The sequence below is a fragment of the Eptatretus burgeri genome, chromosome 2 (assembly GCF_056783735.1).
Source record: "Eptatretus burgeri isolate ZD-2024b chromosome 2, Ebu_testis_v1, whole genome shotgun sequence".
Taxonomy (NCBI): domain Eukaryota; kingdom Metazoa; phylum Chordata; class Myxini; order Myxiniformes; family Myxinidae; genus Eptatretus; species Eptatretus burgeri.
In genome coordinates, this window is record NC_140962.1 from 6,093,134 (window position 1) to 6,117,133 (window position 24,000).

At 47.5% G+C, this 24,000-nt stretch overlaps 1 protein-coding gene across 1 annotated transcript in view; it reads left to right on the forward strand.

The window, feature by feature from the left end:
• Window positions 1-20,174, forward strand: part of LOC147031312 (unconventional myosin-XV-like) — a 443,397-nt gene extending 423,223 nt beyond the window's left edge. Inside the window, exon 50 of the mRNA XM_085861560.1 lies at window positions 18,638-20,174. Within this exon, the coding sequence (XP_085717686.1) occupies window positions 18,638-18,718 (81 nt within the window). The 3' untranslated portion in view covers window positions 18,719-20,174. The remainder of the gene's footprint in view (window positions 1-18,637) is intronic.
• The last annotated feature ends 3,826 nt before the right edge of the window (window positions 20,175-24,000 follow it).

The following is a 24,000-nucleotide window of genomic DNA, read 5'->3' on the forward strand; positions in this document are numbered from 1 at the left end:
AACTCTATCCCGTCTTTGCTCTCCCTCCTCCCCCAAGTCCTCCCCTCCCTCTCCCAACCCTAAGGCATAAACCCCTCCCCACTTCAAGCCTTCAAACCCCCTCCCCACCAAAACTGAACTCCCCTCCCCCTTTCCCACCTCCGCCTCCCAACTGTCCCATCTTTGCTCTCCCTCCTCCCCCAACCCCAAGTCCAAGTCTTTCCCTCCCAACCCTAAGGCAACAACTCCTCCCCCCCCCACAACTGAACTCCACCCCACTTTCCCACCAAAAGTTCTCGACCTCCTTTCCGAAAGCCTCAACCTCCCCCTTCCCAATCTGTCCCATCTTCACTCTCCCCACCTCCTCCACACTCTCCTCCCCTTCATAAAAGCAAATGGGCATTCCCACATCAAAACCGCAGAATATTTAACACTTTCGACTCCCCTACCATGCTTTCACTGATTTCACAGAAACCTATCACAATCGCTTGCCCAATTCACAATTTCAAGAGAAAATAGTCAGAAGTAATAGCAAGGACCTTGATAACCTCTGCGGTAAAAGTGCTTCTCGAGAGAATGCCACATCGTTATTGGGTGGTGTATAGACAACAGACAGCAACCTCAACCGCTGAGGACAATTGGCTCAAAATCTTTTTAACTGTCAATTTGGTCATTTACACTGAAAGAAAAACTTACAGGGAGGGCATGGCAATCATGAATATGACACCTCCGAGGATGCCTTTGATGTCGCATAGCTGTGAGTTTCAACATGGCAGCCCGAGTTTAGAAATTGTGGGTGGAGTTGGGTGAACTGGCCAACCAATGGGTGGAACTGATGGACGGACGCACGGTTCATTTTATAAGCACAGAGGTTATGGCCTGGGTGGACAGATGGATAACCAAATGAAAAATCCCTCCGAGTGGCACTTTGTGAAAAGGAATGACACTTGGTAGAGAACATACCTCCACGAGGCTGAACAGTTTACATTTTGTATGCCACTGATAGGTCAGATCTGAATCCGGACCTCAACCAAAATCAAATCGGTTTGTTCTTGTCACCTTTCAACTCATCCACATAGTTTTGTCATACTTCATCCACAACTTTTGAGAGACTGGTATCATGCTCGACAGTTTTTGGCCCTGTCTCGCAATGGTGAAGAATCACTTTAAAACTTCTCGTATCCATATGATTGTGCGTCTGTTATCATGGAAAACTATGGAAAATATCAGGTTTACTATGAGAAATTGATATTATGCAAGGTATTTCATGGACTTTTATGCTGCCAAGGGGTAAAAGACCCCCGGAATACCTCCAAATCGGCATTTTTTTTTACTATTTTTTTTTTTGTATACCTTGTCGAGGCTTGTATGAGAGCCAACACACAACGCACATCAAGGGGGCATGAGACAAGAGGGGAGGGAGTGGGAAGGACAAAACAGTGGGGAACAGAGACATTAGGAGATCTGTGGAAGGGAGAGGGACGGGACGGGGAACATGGGGAATAGAAGATAGACATTACAGGGACTTTCAAGAAGGAAAGCAGGGAATTTGAAGGAGATGGGCATGGGTGGATTATCAGGGGTAGAAAAGATCGAGGATTTGGATGGGGGATGATAAGAGGTGGTGGTGAACAGCTGTTTTGAAGGCCTGGAGGGAAGAATGGGAATGAATAGAGTGAGTGAGTTTATTCCAAAGGCGGGAAAAAAGAGGAATGAAAGAGTGAAGGTGAGCAGTGATTCGTGATTTTGGTAGTTTTACCAGAAGGGGGTTGTTGGCGGACCTTGAGCACCCTGCGGAAATGTGGTGGGGACAAATCGCAGAGAGAGTGGGGGGGGGGGGCGAGGCTGGAGAGGAGAAGGTGGAAGACAAAAAGACCACCGACCAACCTGTGGTGATTGAATGAGAAGCCCAAAGACTCAGCCTCATTGCGGGAGATGCCCATGATCCGAAATGCCTTGGTTTCCACAGCATGAAGCCGAGAAACGTGGGAGGCAGGAGCACCAGCCAAGAGGGGAGAGCAGTACTCCATAAGGCTGCAGACAAAAGCTTTGTCAGTGGTCAGGAGCTCAGGTGGGCCAAGGAAGGACTTTGCACGATGGAGGATTCCCAGTTGGCGACTGGCTTTGGAGGCGAGGTTTGAAATGTGGCTTTCCCAGGAAAGGTCATGGCAGATAGTGAGACCCAGAAGCTTGAAAGAAAGGACTTCTTCCAGAGGATTGTTGAGAAAGTGGATGGGGGTGGGGGGTTCTAAACGGTCCTTTCGAATAGACATAGTGAGAGTGTGAGATTTGTCCGGATTGAAAGACATGTTCCATGTGTTGGACCAGTTTGTGATTTTATACAGATCTGCAGTGAGCGAAGAAGCTGCTGCTTGCTGGTCTGAGGGATGACTGATGGTACGGCGGAGGGTGGAGTCATCAGCAAAAAGATAGAGGATTTTCCAGAGAGTCAGAGAGATCATTGATGAAAACCAGAAAAAGAACAGGGCCCAGAACGCTACCTTGAGGAACTCCAGCCTGGACAGGAATGGGGGGGGGGATGAAAGAACTCCATTTAGGGCCACACGTTGACTGCGACAGGAGAGGAAGTCTGCGAGCCATGAGTGGAGATGGCCTTGGATATCATAGGAAGAGAGTTTGGTGAGCAGGGCAGGGTGCCAGACTGTGTCAAAAGTACGTGATATGTCCAGGGATACGGGTCGGATTTCCTGTCTGGCATTGAGGACTTCCATCCATTGTTGGGAGAGCAGAAGCAGCATATCCAGGGTAGAGTGACCTGGTCTGAAACCAAATTGATGATCAGAAATCAAGCCATTGGAGAAGAGGAAAGATTTGATGTCCGAAGCGATGATGGATTTACTAACCTTGCTGATGATTGGGAGAAGGCTGATTGGTCTGTAGTTGCAGGATCTGTTTTTGCACCTTTTTGTGCAGGGCAGTGATGTTTGATTTCCAAGCAGATGGCAGATGACCTTGAGCAAATGAGAGGGTGAATAGAACAGAGAGAGGGTGAGCAATGGCAGAAGAGCAGGTTTTTAGGACACGTGGGCTGATGCCATCTGGACGGGTTGCAGAATCTGAGTCGAGGTTTGACAGCAAGCTCTCCACCTTGTCAGGAGAAAAGGATACAGAATCCAGGGACAGTTGGGTGCGACTGGGTAAGGTGGGTAGAGAAAGCGATGGGTTTTGGACACAAGATTTAGCTGCAAACACCGAGTTTAGGCATTCAGCTTTTTCACGTGCGGTATCAGCAATGCGGCCATTTGAGGTAAGGGAGGGGATGGAGGGGGAACATACACCAGAAAGAGACTTGATGAGATGCCACCAGGATTTTGAGGAGGGAGAGAGGTTTGAGAGTTCAGACTTGAGATGAGAAAGATCTTGTTTTCTGGCTCTCCTGAGGGTAGATACACACTTGTTCTGAGCTTTATGGAAGGAACTGAGATTGCCCTCATTTGGGTTTGCTTTCCATGAGGCAAAGGCAAGTTGTTTCAGGACAAGTGCCTCACCGCAAACTTCAGTGAACCAAGGGAGGGAGGAAGGGTAGCACAACTGAAGACTAGAGGGGATAAATCTGTGCATGAGGGAGAGCAAGTTTCTTTGAAAGAATTCCCAGGATGAGTTGATGTTGGAGAAAGTAGCGATAGGAGACCAGTCTATAAGTTTGAGGGCTGCTTGGAGACCCTGCCAGTCGGCTTGAGTGAAATGCCAGACTCGACGGCGGTAAGGTGGTTCTCTGATAATAGCCAGAGAGATGTCCACTTTGACAAGGACGTGGTCAGAAGAACCGATTGGAGCGGAGGAAGAGCAGCAGATATTGTCAGGGAAATTTGTCAAAATCAGATCCAGAAGAGATGGAGTACCATTGGTTGAGATCCGAGTAGGGAAGTTGACCGATTGAGTTAGTCCCAATGAGTCACAGAAGGCTTTTGCTGAGATGCCATGACAGGTGAGAGAGGTACCCACACCTAGCCAACTGGCATGATGACAATTGAAGTCGCCACATATTAGGAAGAGAGAGTTTGGATGAGAAGATAGAAGTTGGTCCATGTTTTCGGATAGTGAGGTGTAGATGGAGTCATCACTGTTAGGTGGATGGTACAGTACACATATAAACATGAGGTTGGAGTGGAGGGGAAGCCGTAGCTGGAGGTATTCCTGGGGGTGTGGGAGAGTGAGGAATAGAGTTTTTGATGAAGAGAGCAACTCCTCCACCAGGACGAGGCTCAGGTCTGTCATACCGGAGGAGGGAGTAACCAGGGAGAGATACTTGGGAGTCAGACACATCTTGGGGGAGGAAAGTTTCTGTTTGGCAGATTATGTCTGGTTTGTCAGTGGCAACCTGCATGGAAAGATCTGAAAGGTTTGAGCGAAGGCCCCGGATATTTGAGGTTCACACTTTTCATGAAGAGGGAGGGGAGGAGGCTTTGGGTGCAGGGGGTGGGGGAGGGTGGGACAAGGGACGAGGGGGGTAGGTAAGGAGGGTTGTTGAAAGAGTGTGGGGGATTGCAGAATAGCTCGGGGAGGGGGCCGGATGAGGAGGAGAAAGCTCTGTGGTACTGGGGGGAGAGGGGGGGGACAAGAGAGGGGGAAGAAGGCAGTTAAGGATTTGAAGAGGTGGAGTGAAGAGATGGAGGTGAGAGGGCAGTGGAAGGAGGAAGCTTTGTGGACGAGAGAGGGGGGCAACTTTGAGAAGGATGAGTGAGGGGATGAATGGTGGGAGAAAGGTGAGGGGGGAGTTTTTGAAAGAGGTGAGAAGGAGGCTTGGAGGGAGAAGAGTGGGATGGTTGCTTTGAGAGAGAGGGGTGAGTTGGCACTGAAGTTGGAAAAAAAGAATGGTTGATGGAAAGCGAACATTCATAGCAAACTGGGGTTTTAAAAAGTTTTAGGTCAGAGATGCGATTTAACACAATTCTTGATGGATGCAATAAAGGCGAATCCAGATAATGGAGAGAAGAAACGCTATAACAGTTGGAATTTTTAGGCAAGGTATGAAGGAAAGGTCGAATTGAGAGCAGTCTGTTTTAAGAGTACCACACGTGTGAAAGAGGAAGATGAAGCATTATAAGAGATCGTTTTTATTGTTATTATTACTGTTTGAGAGAGTTTTCAACAGATTGGGTCATGGAAGTGTTGTAGAAAAAAAAATCGAGGAAGAAGGAGATGAGGAGATGAAGAAGAAAAATCGAGTCGTGAGTGTGGAAGGAGAAAGGTAGCGTTTTTTTGTTTTTTTTGATTTAAGATAAAAAATAGAGTGATTAGTTGGGAGGGATGGGGGACGTTAGGAAAGTGGGGAAGATAGAAATTGAAGGTGATGGGGAGAAAAAACAAAACACGATCGTACACCGAGGGGAACCGGTTGGCCTCAAGCCTCAAGGGTAGGCCTCAAGCATCCGGAAAGACAAAGTCGACAAAATCTCACAAAATAGCACGATTTTTCTAACAAAACCGAACTAGGGACACACAGTAACATGTAAGTGAGAGAATAAACAGTTAAAACGGGACAGATAACGACCGGAAACTTAACTTTGAGATCGTCAGCAGAGAGCCCCGAACGAGACCTGTCGACGCTCCAAACCCGGAACCGGAAGCCTTTCTGCCAATTTTATGCCACAATTGCCTCTTTTTTCGCATGATTTTGTCATTACATCATATAACAGTCCCAGGTCTGATTTGATGAACCAGTCAGATTGTCTCATGAATGAAATTGTAGTTGAACCCAGATAAAAAGATTCACACCTTTGAGAAAATCTATTCAATATCTTTATTTTGTTGCACAGTGACACCCATTCATGAATCTTTCAATACTGAACATATCTGAAATCAGCTGGCCATACATCTAAATATCGAAAACAGTTTCTATCTCTGTTGCATTTTCATTTTCCTGTTGTACAACATTGCTGTGATTGTTGCAGTCAGTGCAGCTACATATGTCAATACACGCTAGTCCTGCAAGGACACAAGGACACATCCTCCCGTTTTCACAGTTTTTGTCAGTGCAGTAGAGGTGTGTTAAGTCTCGAACCTCAGCTGGAGCGGAATCTTGAGTATGTATACATAGTGTGGGTAATTCCACCACCTTCACAAGCGGACCAGCCATGACCAACTGGTGGTATCAACAGTGGGTTAGCAACATGGCTGTCGCACCAAATCTTGGTTTGATACTTGGCCCGTAGGATGTGCTGCTTGAATGCATCCTCGGTTGGGGGAAGCATAGATGCTGGCTTGTCTGTGGTCGTGGCCAAATGGAAACGTAGATCATTCAATGAATCCAAATCTTTGCCTTTTTTGCCATACATCAGAAGCACAAATTTCTGTGACAATGAAACACAAGTGTCTATATCAGCCTCATGAAATCCTTTCATATCTGACAATGCTTGTGCATTCTTGATCAGTGTAGAATAAGCTGTTCGCTTCTCAATTCTGTTGAAAGAACATGTGGTGTCACACCCAGTGATAGCGTATAAAGCAGGGAGACACTCACAAACAGTCGGTCCTAACCGAGTAACTATCTCATGGACTGGAATGTATCTCCTTTCCAGAATGCCCAGCGTACATGTATACCTTGTCAGTCAGCTGTTTTCGACTGGAAGAGTAGATCAACAGTACCAGCACATCCGTGTCATCACAGCAAACAATGACCCTTGAATGGTCACGTGAGAGACTGACGGCATGGAGGATTATCCGAGTATCCGCTTCCTCCTGTGTACTCTGAAGAGTCAATGGATGAGACTCCGAGTGGTTGTACTAATTTCACCAGCTTGCCATCACCGAAACCACTGGCCAGAATAATTGATTTCTCGTTTGGTAATTGTTCGTAATTGTCCAATATATGTTGAGAGATGAAGTTTGATTGGCTGGACTTGTTGCCTCCACTTTTCAGAAACTGGCGGTAGTTTGGAACCTGTCTGCCAGCGGCTTGATGAAGAATGACAGCATTGTCCAATTGATCTGATTCATCACAAGATCCAAATTCGTAATCACCCGATTCATTGATTTGAATGTTCAGAGCAGATACCTTCTTAACGAGATCACCGACAGTTACCTCATTCGAACAAACAAGATCGGACTTTCCAGTCTGGCTAATAGTGGGGCAACTTAGCATAACAATTGTGCATTTTGTGAGGAAAGCACCAAATTTGTCACACTAGTAGCCTATCATATTATGAACAGATTTGGATATTGGGCCATCTCAAAATTTTTGATGGCGGTGGAAAATGGCTGCCACAGCCATCAGCGGCTGAATTTGAGATGGCCCAATAGCCAAATCTGTTCATAATATGATAGGCTACTTGTGTGCCAAATTTGGTGCTTTCCTCACAAAATGCACAATTGTTATGCTATATTTAGCTAAGTTGCCCCCCACGATTTCTGATAACCTTTCTGCTCTTTTGTATGATTTCTCACAGATGAAACAATCAGTTCTTATGTTAAACGTGGAAGTGTCTGTGCGCCGGATTCGGGATGGACCACAACCATGTCACCAGCTTTATCAGCCGTATCATTCGCAGTAGCAAGTTCATTTTGTACATACTTGAGATTACTTGCGGTTGTATAAGATGCCTTACATTTCTTATGGTATCTAATGGTAACAGTCTGGTTTAAAATTCCATCTTTGATCTTGAGCAACCTGTCATGCACAGTGTCCTGACATATTTCCGCAGCTCGAAGAACAGCTTTTACTCCGTCAAGTGTTGGATTTCTTATGAATGGATTGTCCACTGACTTCTCATATAAAGTCTGTTCACATATTACACAACTTTCACTCAGACGTCTTCTCTTCTCAAGGGATTCTCCAATCAGATCCATCTTGATTCCCTGCAAGAGAAGGGTATTAAATTTCAGCTAGAGATGCCATAGCGGTGAATCACTGTGGGAAATTAGGCCTATGAATAAGGGTCAGTATACTGGATGTGGAGCCTAATCAGTACTCTATTAAAGATGCCAGCTATCCTCACACAACATGCACTTGCTGAAGGGAGCCAACACTAAGGATTTATAGCCTCTGAGCATGCAGAGCACTTTCACTTTTCATATATGTGGCATTCCATGGCCATGCTAATACCATGTACAACACATTGTTTACACATATACATAGGGCCTACACCATCACATACAGCACAGCGTTTCATTAATCCTCTGATCTTGTACTATGATGAACATCTTTGGTTTTCTTATTAAGATCCTACCTGTTCAATAGGCCTAATTTGACCAATACAATGAGTGATGATCCTCTTCTTGAGGTCACTGTCTTGAAGTTGATAAGAAGATTTGACATGTTTTGTTTTTGGCATCATGACACCTGTGCCTCTGTCATGCATCGCTCAAAGATCAGCAGCGGCAATGCCACCTATGGTGTCTTGGTCTAACTAATAATATTGTTACAAATTTGGAATTCGATTGCACACAACATACAGGTTCTTTTAGTCAGCTATGTCGATAAGTGCTTGTTCCCGAGTTGCTCACCTTTCATTGTTTAAATGTTCAGAAATGGATTAGATGCGCTGCGGATCGATTTAATAGTTAGGGAACGAACAATGGAGACATCCCTCCCCCCTCTTCTGCGAAGGGGAAGAAGAACCCTGCCGTCCCGTGCTTCATGATGTCAACAACTCCCTCCCACCCGTGGTTGAGCGGGGGATGGATCACGAGGGAATGAGTCATGCCGGGCGCGGGGGAGGGGGGGGCGGAGAAGGATAAGGACGAGATCCTTTCTTTGTTCTTGAGTAGTAAGCTTTTTGCTTCGGCAGAGAGTAGTCACTCAACAGACCTTCGCGTCCTGTTTGGCTTGGGTTAGGGTTAAGGCCTTCGGAAGCTTTTTGCTTTGGTGGTTCAGTGGGCCTTCGGCTTCTGTTTGGCTCGGGAGAGCTTTTTGCTTCGAGCTGCTTTGTGTGGAAGAGAGTTGAGCTGGTCGCTCGGCTCGAGCCGCGAATGGTGACTTCTTCTTCTTGGTTCGTGGAGCAGTTTGTTCTCCATTTTGGTTACCGGCTTGGTGTGACAAATCGACCTCTTCTTGGAGGTGGTTCCCCGGGGAAGCGACGCATCGACAGGAAGCCGCTGTGTATGACACCCCCCCCCCGCTCCCCTCCTCCGTCAAAATCCCTCCCCGCTCCCCAGCGAAACCGCGACCGACAATGGCGGATCGGTCCGGCTCGAGCCATCGGCCATCGCACAAATGGTGGAGATGATCACACAAGAAATCAATAAAAAATGGCATTTGCATGCAACAAAACGCGGATGACGGAGCTCAAAATGGTGGCGCCAAGTGCTGGACCGAACGAGCTGAGGGAGAGTGTGGATTGTGTCCGGCCCGCGATGGAAGCGGTGGAGGACAAAGTAATACGGGAGATGTGTAAGACGAGACTCGTGCAGGTGACAAAGAAAGTGACGGTGACACAGAGGGAAAAATTAAATGGGGTGATGGAGACGTGTATAAGACACATAAAGACGAAGGAGATAGAATTAACAGAGACATGAAGGGAGACGCAGGAATTAAAAGAAATAACAGAGACACGGGAGATAGAGGGTGAATTGGACGGGGTGAAAGACGAGCACACACACATGGGGTTAGCGAGGGACAATGAAGGGGAGCTCGGGGAATGTCTCGTGACCCGGTGCAAGCAGCCGGATAGCCTCCTTATGGAACGAGGGGAGGGAATATTCCCCCTTGAAGCGGATCTCGACCAGGTGGGTCCGGTCGAGCTCTGCGAGGTTGAGGGGGCGAGTGCTGTTGACGGGTGCACGTGGAGCTTGGGGGGGGTGGAGACCCCGGGAGCGCTTGAGGTAGCGCGATTCCCCAGCGTGGTCGGCCCGGTATGTGTGTACACGAGTGTGGCGGAATGTGTGCTGAAAACCGCGCCTCACGTGGGTGAAAGGCGTTGTGTGAGTAATATGGTGTGCGTGGTTGCGAGTGTGCCGAAATGCGTGCTTCCCAGCACGCCGTGTGTGGATGAAACACAGTGTGTGAGTGAAACCCCCTGTGCAAGTGGAAGGCCGTGTGTGAGTGGAACCACGTGTGTGAGTAATATGGTGTGCGTGGGTGAAAAGGAGTGCCTTAGTAAAAGACAGTGTGTGAGAGACAGCGTATGTGAGGGAGATGACAGTCGGCATGCGGGAAGGCGCAGCCGCTTCTCCGAGTGGAAGTGTCATGGCGAGGTGTGTGAGCATCATGGCACGCGGGAGTTTGTGTGAGAGAGTGCAACAAAGACGGTGCCTGATGGTGGACAAAGGCCGAGTAGCGGCCGTAGCTGTTTTGGGGACCGTGCCGGGTTTGCACGGCAGCGCGCTTGGGGTCCGTGCTGTGCTATGCACGAGGCCGCCGCGTGCGCGCCTGCGGGAGTGAAGCCCGGTCCGGAAACGCCGCGGTGGATTCGAGCCGACTCCGCAGACGGACAGAAGGTAGGCTGGATTGTGAATTTGGACCGGATGGGTTCTCCACACGAGCGTGATTGCAAAGCTCCGACGAGTAGAGCACATGTGTTCGTGTGGCGAACCCCTCGAAATGCGAGGCTTGTTTTTAATGCGCAGGGTGACGTCGTGGCTGCACGTATGGTTGGAATCCGGCAGGAGGAAAATCCCTGCCGGATGGTACCATGCGAGGAGGGACGAGGTGCGCGAACAGCTGCCATGACGTCATGGAGAAAAGAGCGCAGGTTGCGAGTTGCCGCGCTGGTGCACGCAAAAAAAAAACCAAAAAAAAAAAAACCAAGCCTCGTTTCGGGTGAACAGGATTCCCTGGGCAAGGGGTGGAAGACCCCCCTGTCTGGGGGCACAGGAACTACTAGTTAGGGGAATGGGTTAGCGATAGACCGGCTTCATGGGGACGGGTTGGTTGTCCCTCATGGAGCCCGTGGAATGCATCAGTTCGAGGGATTTAAGTTTACATTTAGGAGATGGGAATTTTTGGGGATTTTTGGAGACATGGACAGACTGGAAATGTGTAGTGGAGACGTAGCTAAGCTACGTAGAGTAAATGGAACGTGCATGAGAATAAGGGATGACGAGGGCGCACGAGTTAGTTAGGGGATTTAATTAGGAAGGATGGCAGTATAGAGTGTTGGTCTGAATTGTGAAATGGAAAATGTGTGAGGAATGAGTGTGGGACAGTGGGCCCAAGTGTGTGAGTGGAGCGAATGGGGTATGCATGGTGTGAATGACTGATTGGGGGGAGGAGTGATTCCCACCCAAGTGACCCTGGGGTCAGTTTAATGTTAGCTAGTGGGTTATTCAAATTTATTAAAAGGAGGTCGTTTTGTTGGTGTCGAGAGAAGGCACGAAACCCGTTTGGAGTGGTGCAGGAGTTCATGGACCGGTTGGGAGCGTGGCTGTGGAAAGGTGAGTTTTGTTTAGTGGGCACCCCAGGCACCGGACTAGTCGGCCAGAGTAGGCCAAGGGCCTAAGAGGGGCCGGGATAGTGTAGTGGGCACGGGCCACACGTCGGAAACGGGACCCGTAGCGCCAAAATGCCACGGGGGCAGTGTAGTGGGCACGGGCGACCCTCTGAAAGGGACCCGGGGCATCAACACGCCACGTGGGCATCGGAGGGGGGCAATGCCAAAGAGGGCAACCCCCCCCCCCCCGCGTTTATAGGGAGCAGCTCGGCTCGGAGGCAGCCTGCAGGCCTGGGGGTGCCATGGTTAGAGTTCGGCAGAGGGGGAGTTCCTGCCAGTTGAGCCACGCTGCCCAGCCAGGAAATTGTGTGAGGGCACGAATGAAAATTTGAGGGCAAGGCCCAAATTTATAATGGACACCAACACAGGCGACGGGAATCATGCTTTTTAGAACGGATAGTTTTAAAGTGCGAGGCGTTTTTGGAAAGCCCCGGGGTAGTTTCAGTGTAATAATTGTTAGGGTAGTTAGATGTACCCCTTCGCACCATCCATCCCTTCGCTCGTTGTAGGCTGCTGGACCCACCTAAGTAAGTTCGCTGAACTCTGAGGAGGCCATTCTGAGGCTTCGTTGGGCCTCGAGACAGGACACTAGTCTCTCCCTTTTCCCCTCCAGAGAGGGAACGTAGAGGTTGGGAGTAGGCTCGGTTGACAGGATAGGTTAGAAGGACAGGGACGATAAAGGGGGTTAGGGAGACAATTATAAAAGGGAAATAAAAATAAAGAGGAGCGAAATTTTGTTGTGTTTTGTGGCGAATTAAAGGAGTGGGTATGGACAGTGACAGGCAAAGGCGATAGAGTGGGGGGGGAGATAGTAGGCTAGGTCCGAGCCCGCCTTCAAAGCGGCCGGCACCACCTCACTCCCTCCAGACCTGAAGGAACCACACCGGAGGCCGGCCAGCCTCACCTGCCGGCCTGTTGTGCTGCAGCTGCCTGTTCTGCATGGCCTTGTCTTGCTATGCCTCGTTTGCCTGCCTCTGCCATAACCCCATGCCTGCTCGCCCTTGTTTGCATTTGCCCCTGTGTCCATCCATCACCATGTGTGCCAGGACCATCCAGTTTTGCAAGGACTGCCCTACAGGCAGCCTGTGCATCCATCATGTTCATTTGTTTTTGTGACCATCTCCATCCATTCCCCTACATCAATGAACTTTGAAATGACTTTTACCTTCTCCCCTTTCACAGATCACAAGTCTTGGGCCATGGTTAAGTAATGGATAAGTTGAGTGGAAATTGTAAATATGTGGAACCTCACCTGCATGTTTGTTTCAGCGCCGGAAATTTTAGTTTAGTTGTCCGAATGAGTCTGTGAGAGTTTGTTTAGTTAGTCACGCAGCGCATTAGGTTTTTTATATTTGGGACATGTATAAAGAAATGTCACACTCAGGGATCCGAAGGTAGAACGTACTCGGGGAAAACTTACACATGCTGGTCACACGAAAATTTGACGACTCGGTATGAGTCTGTAAAAAGGGGAGGGGGTAGTGTTACGAATTTGGAATTCGATTGCACACAATATACAGGTTCCTTTAGTCAGCTATGTCGATAAGTGCCTGTTCCCGAGAAAGCTCACCTTCCATTGTTTAAATGTTCAGAGATCGATTCGATGCGCTGCGGATCGATTTAATAGTTAGGGAACGAACAATGGAGACATCCCTCCCCCTCTTATGCGAAGAGGAAGAAGAACCCTGCCGTCCCGTGTTTCATGATGTCAACAACTCCCTCCCACCCGTGGTTGAGCGGGGGATGGATCACGAGGGCATGCGTCACGCCGGGCGCGGGGAGGGGGGCGGAGAAGGATAAGGACGAGATCCTTTCTTTGTTCTTGAGTAGTAAGCTTTTTGCTTCGGCAGAGAGTAGTCGCTCAGCAGACCTTCGGGTCCTGTTTGGCTTGGGTTAGGGTTCGGGTTGAGGCCTTCGCAAGCTCTTTGCTTTGGTGGTTCAGTGGGCCTTCGGCTTCTGTTTGGCTCAGGAGAGCTTTTTGCTTCGAGTACTTTGTTTGGAAGAGAGTTGAGCTGGTCGCTCGGCTCGAGCTGCGAGTGGTGGCTTCTTCTTGGTTCGTGGAGCTCTTTGTTCTCCATTTTAGTTCCCGGCTTGGTGAGACTCATCGTCCTCTTCTTGGAGGTGGTTCCTCGGGGAAGCGACGCATCGACGGGAAGGATCGGCGCCTCGTCTCACCAGCACGTGTTGAGAAGCGCGGGAGGATTTGCGGGAGCTCGGGAAGGATCGCGGCTTACGGCGATTGGATCCCTGGAGCCCGGGTCCGAACAACTTGAAGACCACACGAGGTGGAGAGGTTCACGATAGGTTCTGGGTTTCAGCTCACCTGTCCTCCGAGCTGGAGCTCGTTATTAAAGGCCTCAGCCACCATTACTTGGGTGTGTGTGTGCGAACATGTGTCTGTGGGCCCGTAAAATAAGTAAGAAATTGTTAAGTGCTTTGTGTGCTGTAAATGTTTGCATCGCATTTCGTAAAGTCGGTATAGTTCTGCTCTTATGTGCTTCCCTAGTTCCCCATTATTATTAATAAATTCCCTAATTGTTAAACGTTTTCAGCTCGTCACGTTGATTCTTTCATTGACTGAGCATTTCGTGTGTTGGGAGTTCGAAAGCCGTTGGTTTGCCGTAAAAGGGGGACATTTGGACCAACGGTTCTCGGCAATTAAGCCGCTCGGAATCGCGCACGGGACAGGCTCGCCACGGCGGTTTGTTCCGTACGAGTTCCGTCGAGGGTGGAATACCCCGGTAGTTGGATCACGTGGGTATTTAGGTACATTGAAGATTGGCAATCGACCCTACCCCACATGATCTGCCCATTGGGGTATTTCGGTTCTTGTACAAGGACCCGTCGCTCGGACTTATCCGGGTGGCAATCAATATTCCGAGCGATCCGTCGGGCCGACTCGACTTGCGGCTCCGTTCAGAGCGGTCGGTTGGCGACGACGCACCGGCCCGTAACAATATCATCATGGGAGAAAATTCCAACTGTTATTATCATTATTAATTGTATTTATTTACAGTACATATGCTACATGTGGGGGTATTTTGGGTTCTTTTTAATCCCCTGCTCATGACAAACTGCACAGAATATCTCAAAACATAAGAAATACCATCGAAAATTACAATGTAATGAGTTATTTTGGTTAAATTTGTCCCGAAATCGTTAAAAAAAATGCCAAATTAGTGGTATTCTGGAGGGCCTTTTACCCCTTGGTAGCATGAAATACCTTGCATAATATCAATTTCTAATAGTAACCCTGATATTTTCCATAGTTTTCCATGATAACAGTTCTTGCAGAAAAGATGCCGATTTTAGAAAAATGAAAATTTTCACTCGAACTGTGCACATGTCAGAGAAAGGGTTAATTTACCAGGTTGTGAACATTCTATCATAGTTTAACTGACATATTCTTTAATGAGACACCCTGCCTCATGAAAATAATCAAACTTTGCACTTTTAAAACATATATTGGGCACTTAATGAGAAAACATACAAGTTTTTGCTAAAATTGCGCAAAAACTGCCAAAATTGGGGGTATTTTGTGGTTCCTTCACCACCTAATGAGCATAAAACCCCCTGAAATATCTTAAAATGTGTCCAATACATAGAAATACCCTGAAATAATCAACCATTCTCCATGTATTTTATGCTTATTGAAGTAAATAATGAATGATTGAAAATGGCCATTTTATATTTTGTTCCCACACTCAAGGGGTTAATTCACCATGTTGTGCAGAATTTCAACAACTACAACCTCAGTTTTCGAAAACTAGGCATCAATATGGTTCAAATGAGACCGGTTTCAGCTTGTACCACCGGTAGGGGTCGACTCATTTTTCTCGGTCTCGGTCACTACACTACAACCAAATTCCCCTAACTCGTGCTCCCCGTCATCCCTTACACTAATGCACGTTCCTTTTAACTCTACATAGCTAACCTACGTCCCCACTTCACATTCCATGTCCATCCATGTCTCCAAATCCATTTCTAAATCTAACCTAACATTCCCACTCACTTGTTCCACGGGGCCCATGAGGAACTGTTCCTGCCCCATGAGGCCGGTCTATCTATTGCGAAACCCTTCCCACTAACTAGTGCTCCTATGCCCGGGCAGGATGTTGACCACATCCTGGCCGGGGCCCTGTGCATGGAGCGAGGCCTCTTTTTTTTCTTGCACCACTAGGGCGGTGGTCTGCGACTCGCTCGTTCGTCCCTTCCGTTGGACGATACCTGGGGCCTTGTTGAAAGCACTCGCTTTTGGGGAATTCCCCATGCAGGACAACGTGCGCTGTTTACCCAGCCTTCGTGCCGTGAGATCCCCGGTGACGTCACTCGCACACCGAACCTGCATCGCTTCCCGTGCAGGTCCGCCCGAGCATATCGTCCCGGGAACCCGCTCCGCGCGTTCCGCGAACAGAACACGCGGCGCGCAGCACGGGGAGCTTCACACACGCGCCCGCATAGGAACCCGTGCTTCCCGAATTCATACAACCTTCCTTTTAACCGTGCACGTGCCGGTTTTGTACCACACATGAGTCATTCCGGCGCCGGCTTCCGATCGTGCAAATGTGCGCGCTTGGGCCGTTTACAAAACAAGGAACGGACCTCGCACGCAGCGTCCCGCGGAGCAGGCGCGGTCACCGAAATAACTTGTGCGGCCGATCAGACTTGCCATTCCCGTCTCCCGTCTGAATCCGTCCATCGTCCATTTCCATGCACGCACGCCATGACACTCACACCATTCGCACACCTTGACACACACTCTGGGACAATCACATCGGGGATTCGTGTTAACTCAAGCGGTCCCAGATCTCTACCCCCCCCCCCAAACTCTGCACGTATCCCTCCGCATCATGCACCCGCTCAACCTCGCTTGGCCTCACTGGACTCACCTGGTCGCAGTCCACTTCGAGGGAGCTTATCCTCTCCCTCTGTTCCTGAGGGAGGCTATCCTGATGCTCGCACCGGGTCACGAAACATTCCCCATGTAGAATCCCATTGTCCCCTCCTAATCCTACGTGTGTGTGTGCTCCCCTTTATTCTCGTACAATTCACCCTCGATCTCTTCTATCTCCCGTGTCTCTGAAAAATTTTTCCGTCGTCCCTTTTAATTCCCGCATTTCTTTTCCCATCTCCATCATTCCCTCCTCGAGTTTGCCGGTCTCTCCCCTAATTATGATGGCGTCTCTCGTCATCCCGACCTCACCCGTCTCCATCGCAGACCGGACACATTCCGCACTCCCCCTCGGTTCGGTCGTTCCGCCACGTGATGCCACCATTTTCTCGTCCATGGCCCGCACTTCGCCTTTCCACTCCTCCAGACCCGCCTGCAGATTCAACCCCATACTCTGCATTTCACCCCGCTGTGTTTGCATATCACCCCCCATTCGGTTTTCCATGCTTTCCATTTTTGTGCGCTCGCATCCATTTTCCTTTCCATCGCTTGCATGTTCGCATCATTTTATTTTCCATTCTGTTTTCCATCCTCCACATATCGCTCCTCTGTTCGTTTTGCATCTTCGTCAGTATTTCCACTAATCGGGTCATGTCGAGTGGCCCTGACGAAGCAGATTCGCTTCGTTCGGGCACGGATCCGCCAGGGGTCGGGAGGGACATTTGATGTAGGTGGGGGGTTATCATACGCCGCCCCTGCCACTCCCAATACCCTTCTGGGTTTGGCTGCGGGGAAATGTCTTCCTGCATGGGGGTGTCGTCCTGGTCCATGGATTCCCCTAAACTTACTTCTAAACCCACCTGAGCCAGCTCATCTTGGCCCACCATGGTGCGTCTTGAGAACAATTTAAAATGCTCGTAATTTGGAGGGAACGGGGAGTTTTGCTCCGTACAGCCCTGATCTGAATCCCGTTAATTTATCTCAGGGTGGAGGGGTTCGATCCCACTCCTGACACCAAACTGTTGTGGACCGGGGTTCGGTGGCGATAAACGACCACGAGGTGGAGTAGTGGAGCCGTCTCCCACCTAACACCCGGAATTAAAAGGTCGTCACCCCGGATAACTCCGGAGTCGACGGGCCACTTAAAGGACCGTGATCGCCAATTCTCTGATGGCGTGGGGTAGGGTCAATAGCCAAATTTCAATATACCTAAGTACCGTCGTCAACTTACCGGGGAAATCACACCCTCGGCTGACTCTGTCCGAGCCAAGTCACAGGTACCGACTCGGATCCGGCATAACCGAGCGGAGTTACCAGAGCCGCGCCGGTCCCAACAACAACTTACGGCACCACCGGCCTTACTATTTCTCAAGCCCGAACCATGCAAGGCCAATGAAGGAAAACACGGATGACAAACTGGAACATTTAACACGGGGGGGTTATTTATAAACAATAATCGGGGAGGGGAGCAGAGTTATCCGAATAAAAGAATGCAAACAATGTACAATGAAAACAACTTAATCAATCCGACTTAAAGATGGGACCCACGGACGCACGCACGCACGCACGCACGCACGCACGCACGCACGCACACACACACACACACACACACACACACACACACACACACACACACACACACACACACACACACACACACACACACACACACACACACACACACGCACGCACACACACACACACACACACACACACAGAAATGGGCCTCAATGGTCTATTTCCGGTCCTCCGGCTCGAGAGGGAAGGCGAGCTGAGGGCAGGGGCCTATTCTTGCACCTGTCCGCCTCCTGCGGTCTAGTCGAGCTTGTCCGGTGGCAGGACTCGAACCCGCCGCCAACAACACAGCACCAGGGACCAGGAACGATGCAAACGACATCCAGCCAGCACGGGAACGGACCGGAAGAGACGAGCACCCGCGGGTAGAGCGCCAGCAGGCAAGACGAGGCTTCTTCTTGACCCAATTTGGCAATTGACCCTGTAGCGCGGGTAGAGTGTTGACTAGGCTGTGGTGTGCTCAAAACACACCCGTAGCGGGATTCCGGCGTTTGATCCGGAAGGCTGCGACGAGATTGTCCTTTCGGTGGGCGAGTGTGGCCGCCATTGGCTAGAAGCGGTTGTCCGCACGCCGGCGGGCGGAAATCTACAACAATATTTTGTAGTAGCTTTAGCTTTTGTGGTTTTGCTTCATCAAATGTGGCACAAATGTTTGGGCATCATTTTAAAATATGGTTTATATGATTTAGAAAACTTAATTGTCTTTGAGTGCAAGTATTTTCTTTCAAACTAGAACGAACAATTTTATATCCATCATCATTATGCTCCACAAATTCAGCCATTCCTGCCTTTTCTTTAACAGGGGTTGGAGTTGTGTCACATCCTTCTGAGACTTCTGCAGTTTACAACACCTGGCTTGGACATCATCTCCAATGTGAACTAAAGGCAACGGCTATCTCAGCACTGCAGCTACTGGAGCAGTTATCCGTGTCCCAAAGCAGAACTACTCTTTATGTATCACAATACAGCTCGTCACATGGTCCACCAGCAAAATGAAAATAATGCACTTTATCAATCAATTTATTTCTTATCTAGTGCTTTTCATTTCAAATAAAATCTTTAAATGCTTTATACAAAAGGGTGATAAAAAAAATTAAGAAGATGTACAGTGTTGTGTGTCCAAGTATGAATTGTATGAGCAAGGGTTGAGATTCAGCACAAAAAGGAAAAAAGTGGGTGGTGGAGGAAGAAGAACTTCACCTGTGTAAGCATCAGATGGCGATGGTGTTGCAAAGATGGTGAATCTTCGATAGAGGCTGCGATATCTACGAGAGAAAGTGCAGAGTTGACAAAGGACATACATATCTAAGCGACAGCAATGTCGGCCATGGTTTCATCTCACCAGTGGATGATGTTCGATGAAGCTGCTCTGTAAATGGCACTGCAGTGAAAGGAGATAAATAGGACGACGTACACAGCTGATGGAAGAAAGGCAGTTGGTGAGATGAAACCACAGCCACCATCGAGCACAGCTGCTGGGCAGGACAGGGCTTACAGGGCCCTTTTACCCTTTTCTCAAAAGCGTATGGCTGACCATCAAAGCAACCTCAGGACACTAAATTCCAAAATAGCATCAAGTGGTAAATTGAAAGTTCCAGATGAAGGTGGTAAATTGACTTATGCAGCATGGTTCTACAGCTGTGAACATCAGCCTTAATCATTTAAATCACTGACATGAGAATTCACTGATCTTTCTGAGAACAAGTTCTCACACATACATTTCAAATTTATAATATTCCAATGATATGAATAAAAATTCCATCTGTAAAAACTCAAGTTTATACTCATTTCCAATATCATTCAACAATAAATCACCAACTTGCTGCAAAGAGGAAATTAAAAAAATAAATAAATGTAATTTGATGCGAAAGTGCCCATGTTAAGATGTCAACCCACTATTGCATTTGATCTCAATTAAAGGGCATCTGTAATCTGTTCATCTTTCAATCACAATCTATACTTGTGTCACTTTAGTTTGTCTGTTCAGTGGTTCACAAGTTATCATGGTAATCGAGATGTTAAAGTTACAAATGTTTGGACATAAGATTTACACATAAAAAACCTTCAGCCTTTGACATTTCGAACCCAAAATTTAATCAGTTCATCTTTGTATTACAGTCCATACTTGTGCCAAATTTGATGTAAATCTCTTTCGTGGTTATCAAGTTATATAACAACAAAAAAATAACGTATGGACAGCGTGATGAACAACCTGAAATCATAATGCCTCCAGCTTTGGTCTGCAGAGGCAGGAAGTGGAGCGGATTTGTTCAAAGTAAAACTGAACCAAGGCTGAGCTATGGAAAGTGTGAATTTGAAAATAAATAAATGAAAACATCGTCACAGGAGCTGTGCTTAAGCAAGTTTGTTTGGAGAATTCTATTTAAAATAAAGTTCAATTTGTTGCATTGATGGAAATTATTTAATTTCAAAACCTTTTTCAAAGAAGTCATAATACCTTTCAAAGAAGTCAAAGAAGTTCTGTGAACTTCAAAAAAAAATTATTGTGCAACCAGTTGCTTTGTGTTCGTAATAGGCATCCACAACCATCCTTAACCATGTGGTGGAATGTTGGCCAAGGCCCTTGTGTGAATGAGATGAAAAAGAATGACTGAAAATTCCAGTCAACACAAAGTTCAGGATAATATTTTTGTGTTCATCATCATATGTTGTCTATTGTGTCACACCAATGACAAGTTGCACGTGATGGAGAAGAGATTGTGGAAGCCTAATTTTCTCGAGCTTGAGAAAAGCTTTTAAAGAAATCGAACTCAAGCCAGTGTTTCTTCCTTGTAAATCGTTTCCCAAGAATTAACTGGAAAATTGATTTGGGATTCCTGCCTTTTCCAAATGCTTGCATCTCCTTTCCCCATACACTAAGGAAAGACTCACCAACTTGTATTTTAGGCCTTCAAAGCCACTACACAACCAAGTTGACTCAATAAGAAATGGGTGCAATGGTTAAAGCTAGCTTCGTACAAAGTTACATGATTGGATGGAAAAGGCAGCCGGCATTCCAATAAAAAAAATCAGTTTTCTCCAGGCATGGGTTGCATGGCGTTTCACATAACAGGAAGAAAATAAAACGAACTCAACCTCACTTCGGTCAGCCTCGACCAAACAATACGCAGACACGAAATTTCATCCAAAATTGTGAACATGTTGGTAACGCAGGATAACAGCAGTCTCATAGGGAAGGGAACGTGTACCTTGTTTTCACCATGTTTATAACCATAGTTGACTGCCTTTGCATCAAAACCCACAAACCACACCTCCAACGTGGATATAAACCTGTGCAGCCCTGCTCAAAAATGTGCACCCCATAGCATCAGAAACTAGTGGACTTCTCATTGCTTTTTGTACATGCAAAATCTGCTTGTGAAAGAGCTATAATACAGAATGGACCAGAAAAACAACATAGTAGAAAGGGGGAAACATACCAACAAGGCAGAGGGACACCTGGAGGGAGAATGGGCATGAAATCAATGAGATCAGAGGGAGGAGGTAAGGACACGAGGTGAACAAGCTCAAATCCAGCAATAAGATGAAGGGGAAAAAACGGGTAAAACAGATGGAGCAAAAAAAGAGAGGGTGAGCGAGAGGGGAGAGAACAATACAGTAACCTGGAATGTAAGTGGTGGGCTTGGGAAGGGTTAATGAGGGTAGAAAAGATCACAAGTATGCATACATAAATATTGAAAGCATTGGAGGGAAGAATGGGAGTGAGCAGTGAGCTTGGATTTTGGGAGTTTAACAAGTGGGTCCCTGGCAGACTGTGTGCGCCCTGGAGAAACATGGAGGGGGAAGGAGGTAGCATTGAAAGGGCAGAGGATGCAAGACCATAAATGAGACGATAGAAGCACGAAGGCCACCAACCTGTCTGCAATGTGGGAGTAACAGGTCCAGAGACTCAGTTTCATCACTGGAGATTCCAATTTTTTTGAAGGCCTTGGTTTCCATGGCACCAAGACGTGTGAGGCAGGGTCACCATCCCAAAGTAAAGAACAGGACTTCAGCCACCTGCAGATGAAGGCTTTGTAAGCTGATAAGGTTCAGATTTGCAAAGCAAAGACTTTGTACGACGGAGGATGTCAAGTCGGTTGCTTGCTTTGTTGGCCAGATAGAAATATGGCTTGCCTCTCAAAGATCATTGCTGATAGCGAGACCCAAGAGTTTAAATGACTGAACTTCAAGAGGTTTGCTGAAGAAGTAGATGGAAGGGATCACCTTACGGTCCTTTCAGAGAGCCTGTGTATGAGATTTGTCGGTGTTGAAAGACACATTCCAAGTGTTAAATAGGCTTCTGATTTTATCAAGGTCTGTGGAGAGGGAAGAAGCTATGACACAAAGCTTGGAGGTAAGGTGGATAGCAGAGGGGGTGGTGATCAGATTCAGGAAAGTATTGATACTTGTATTGATTGGGCAAAAGATTGGCAGATGTAATTTAACCTGAGCAAGTGTAAGGTGTTGGAGATGGGAAAGAACAATGAAAATAGACATTACAGGATGCAAGGGGTAATTTTGGAGCATGTCACACAGGAGAAGGATCTGGGGGTGGTAATAAATACAGGAACTAAGCAGGCAGCACAGCGTCAGGCAGCTACAGGTAGAGCAAATCAGGTGTTAGGTTGTATTCGGAAGGGGATCATTTATAAATCAAAAGAGGTGGTGTTAGCATTGCACATGAATTTAGTGAGGGCCACATCTATAATATTGTGTGCAGTTTTGGTCACCACAATTCAGGAAGGACATAGATGCCATAGAGAGGGTTCAGCGCAGGGCTACGAGATTGATTCCAGGCCTAGCTAGACTCAGCTATGAGGAGCGGCTGAAGGAGACAGGGCTTGATACACTAGAAAGGAGGCGGTTACAAGAAGATATGATAGAGATGTTTAAGATAATGAAAGGTATAGATAAAATAAGTGCAGATGAATTATTCAACAGAGTGGACAGTGATAGGACCAGGGGTCATAGCCTGAGAGTAAAGAAGAGGAGAGTTAAGACGGCAGTAAAGCAGGGGACTTTTACTCAGAGAGTAGTGAATGTATGGAATGGCCTCCCTGGAAAGGTCGTGACAGCAGAAAAAGTAGATACGTTTAAATTAGAATAACATAGGTACCTGAAAGTTTTGGAAATGGAGGGGTATGGGGATATTGATAAGACTTTTTGGTAGTTTGAGCATTGATGGGTGATTGTGTGCATGTGTACGAAGTGCTGTTGATGGGGGTCTTGTCAAGGGGTGTTGTGTGGTTGATGATGTGTGTTTTTAACCAAGCCCATGCCCCCCACCCTGAGGGGAAGAAATTTTTTTTGCATTTTCTTCCTTGGATCTCGTGTCAATAAATTAGTATGGTGTTTATGCAAGCATGATGGGCTGAATGGCCTCCACCTGTGTCTGATTTCCTTGGATAAGCTGCTGCCTGCCTATCTAAAGGATGAGGGATGTCACAGCAGAGGATGGTCAACAGCAAATATATTTAGGGAATTTTCCAGAATCAGAGAAATCATTCATGAAGATTAGGAATAGGACTGGGTCCAGAACAATGCCTTGGGGCACTCCAGCCTTAACAGGAAAAGGAAATGAAAGGATTCCATCATCACACGGCTGCAGTCGTAGAGGAAGTGAGTAACCCAAGAGTGGAGATGGCCTTGGATGCCATAGGCAGAGAGTTTGGAGAGTAAAGCAGGATGCCAGACTGTATTGAAGGCATGAGATATGTCTAGAGAGACAGCCCTGAGCTCATGTCTGACATTGAGGGACTCCATATTTTGTTGGGTGAGTAAAAGCAGTATGTCCAAGGTGGAATGACTTGGTCTGAAACCAAATTTGTGATATGAGATGAGGTTGTTGGAGAACAGGAAGGATTTGATGTCAACTGAGATTGGAAACAACCTAATAGGTTTGCAGTTAAGGGGATCAGTTTTTTTTTTTTAACCTTTTTTAATGTAATGCCGTGATGTTTGCCGATTTCAAAGCAGATGGAAGATGACCTAGTGCAAATGACAGAGTGAAAAAGAGCAGAGATAGGCTGTGCAAGAGCAGTGAAGCAGTGGAGCAGGTTTTTAGGACACATAACCTGACGCCAACCGGACCAGTTGCAGAATTGGCGGAAACATCTCCACCTCAAATGAGGAGGAGAAAGATTTGCCCATAAACCCAGAAAA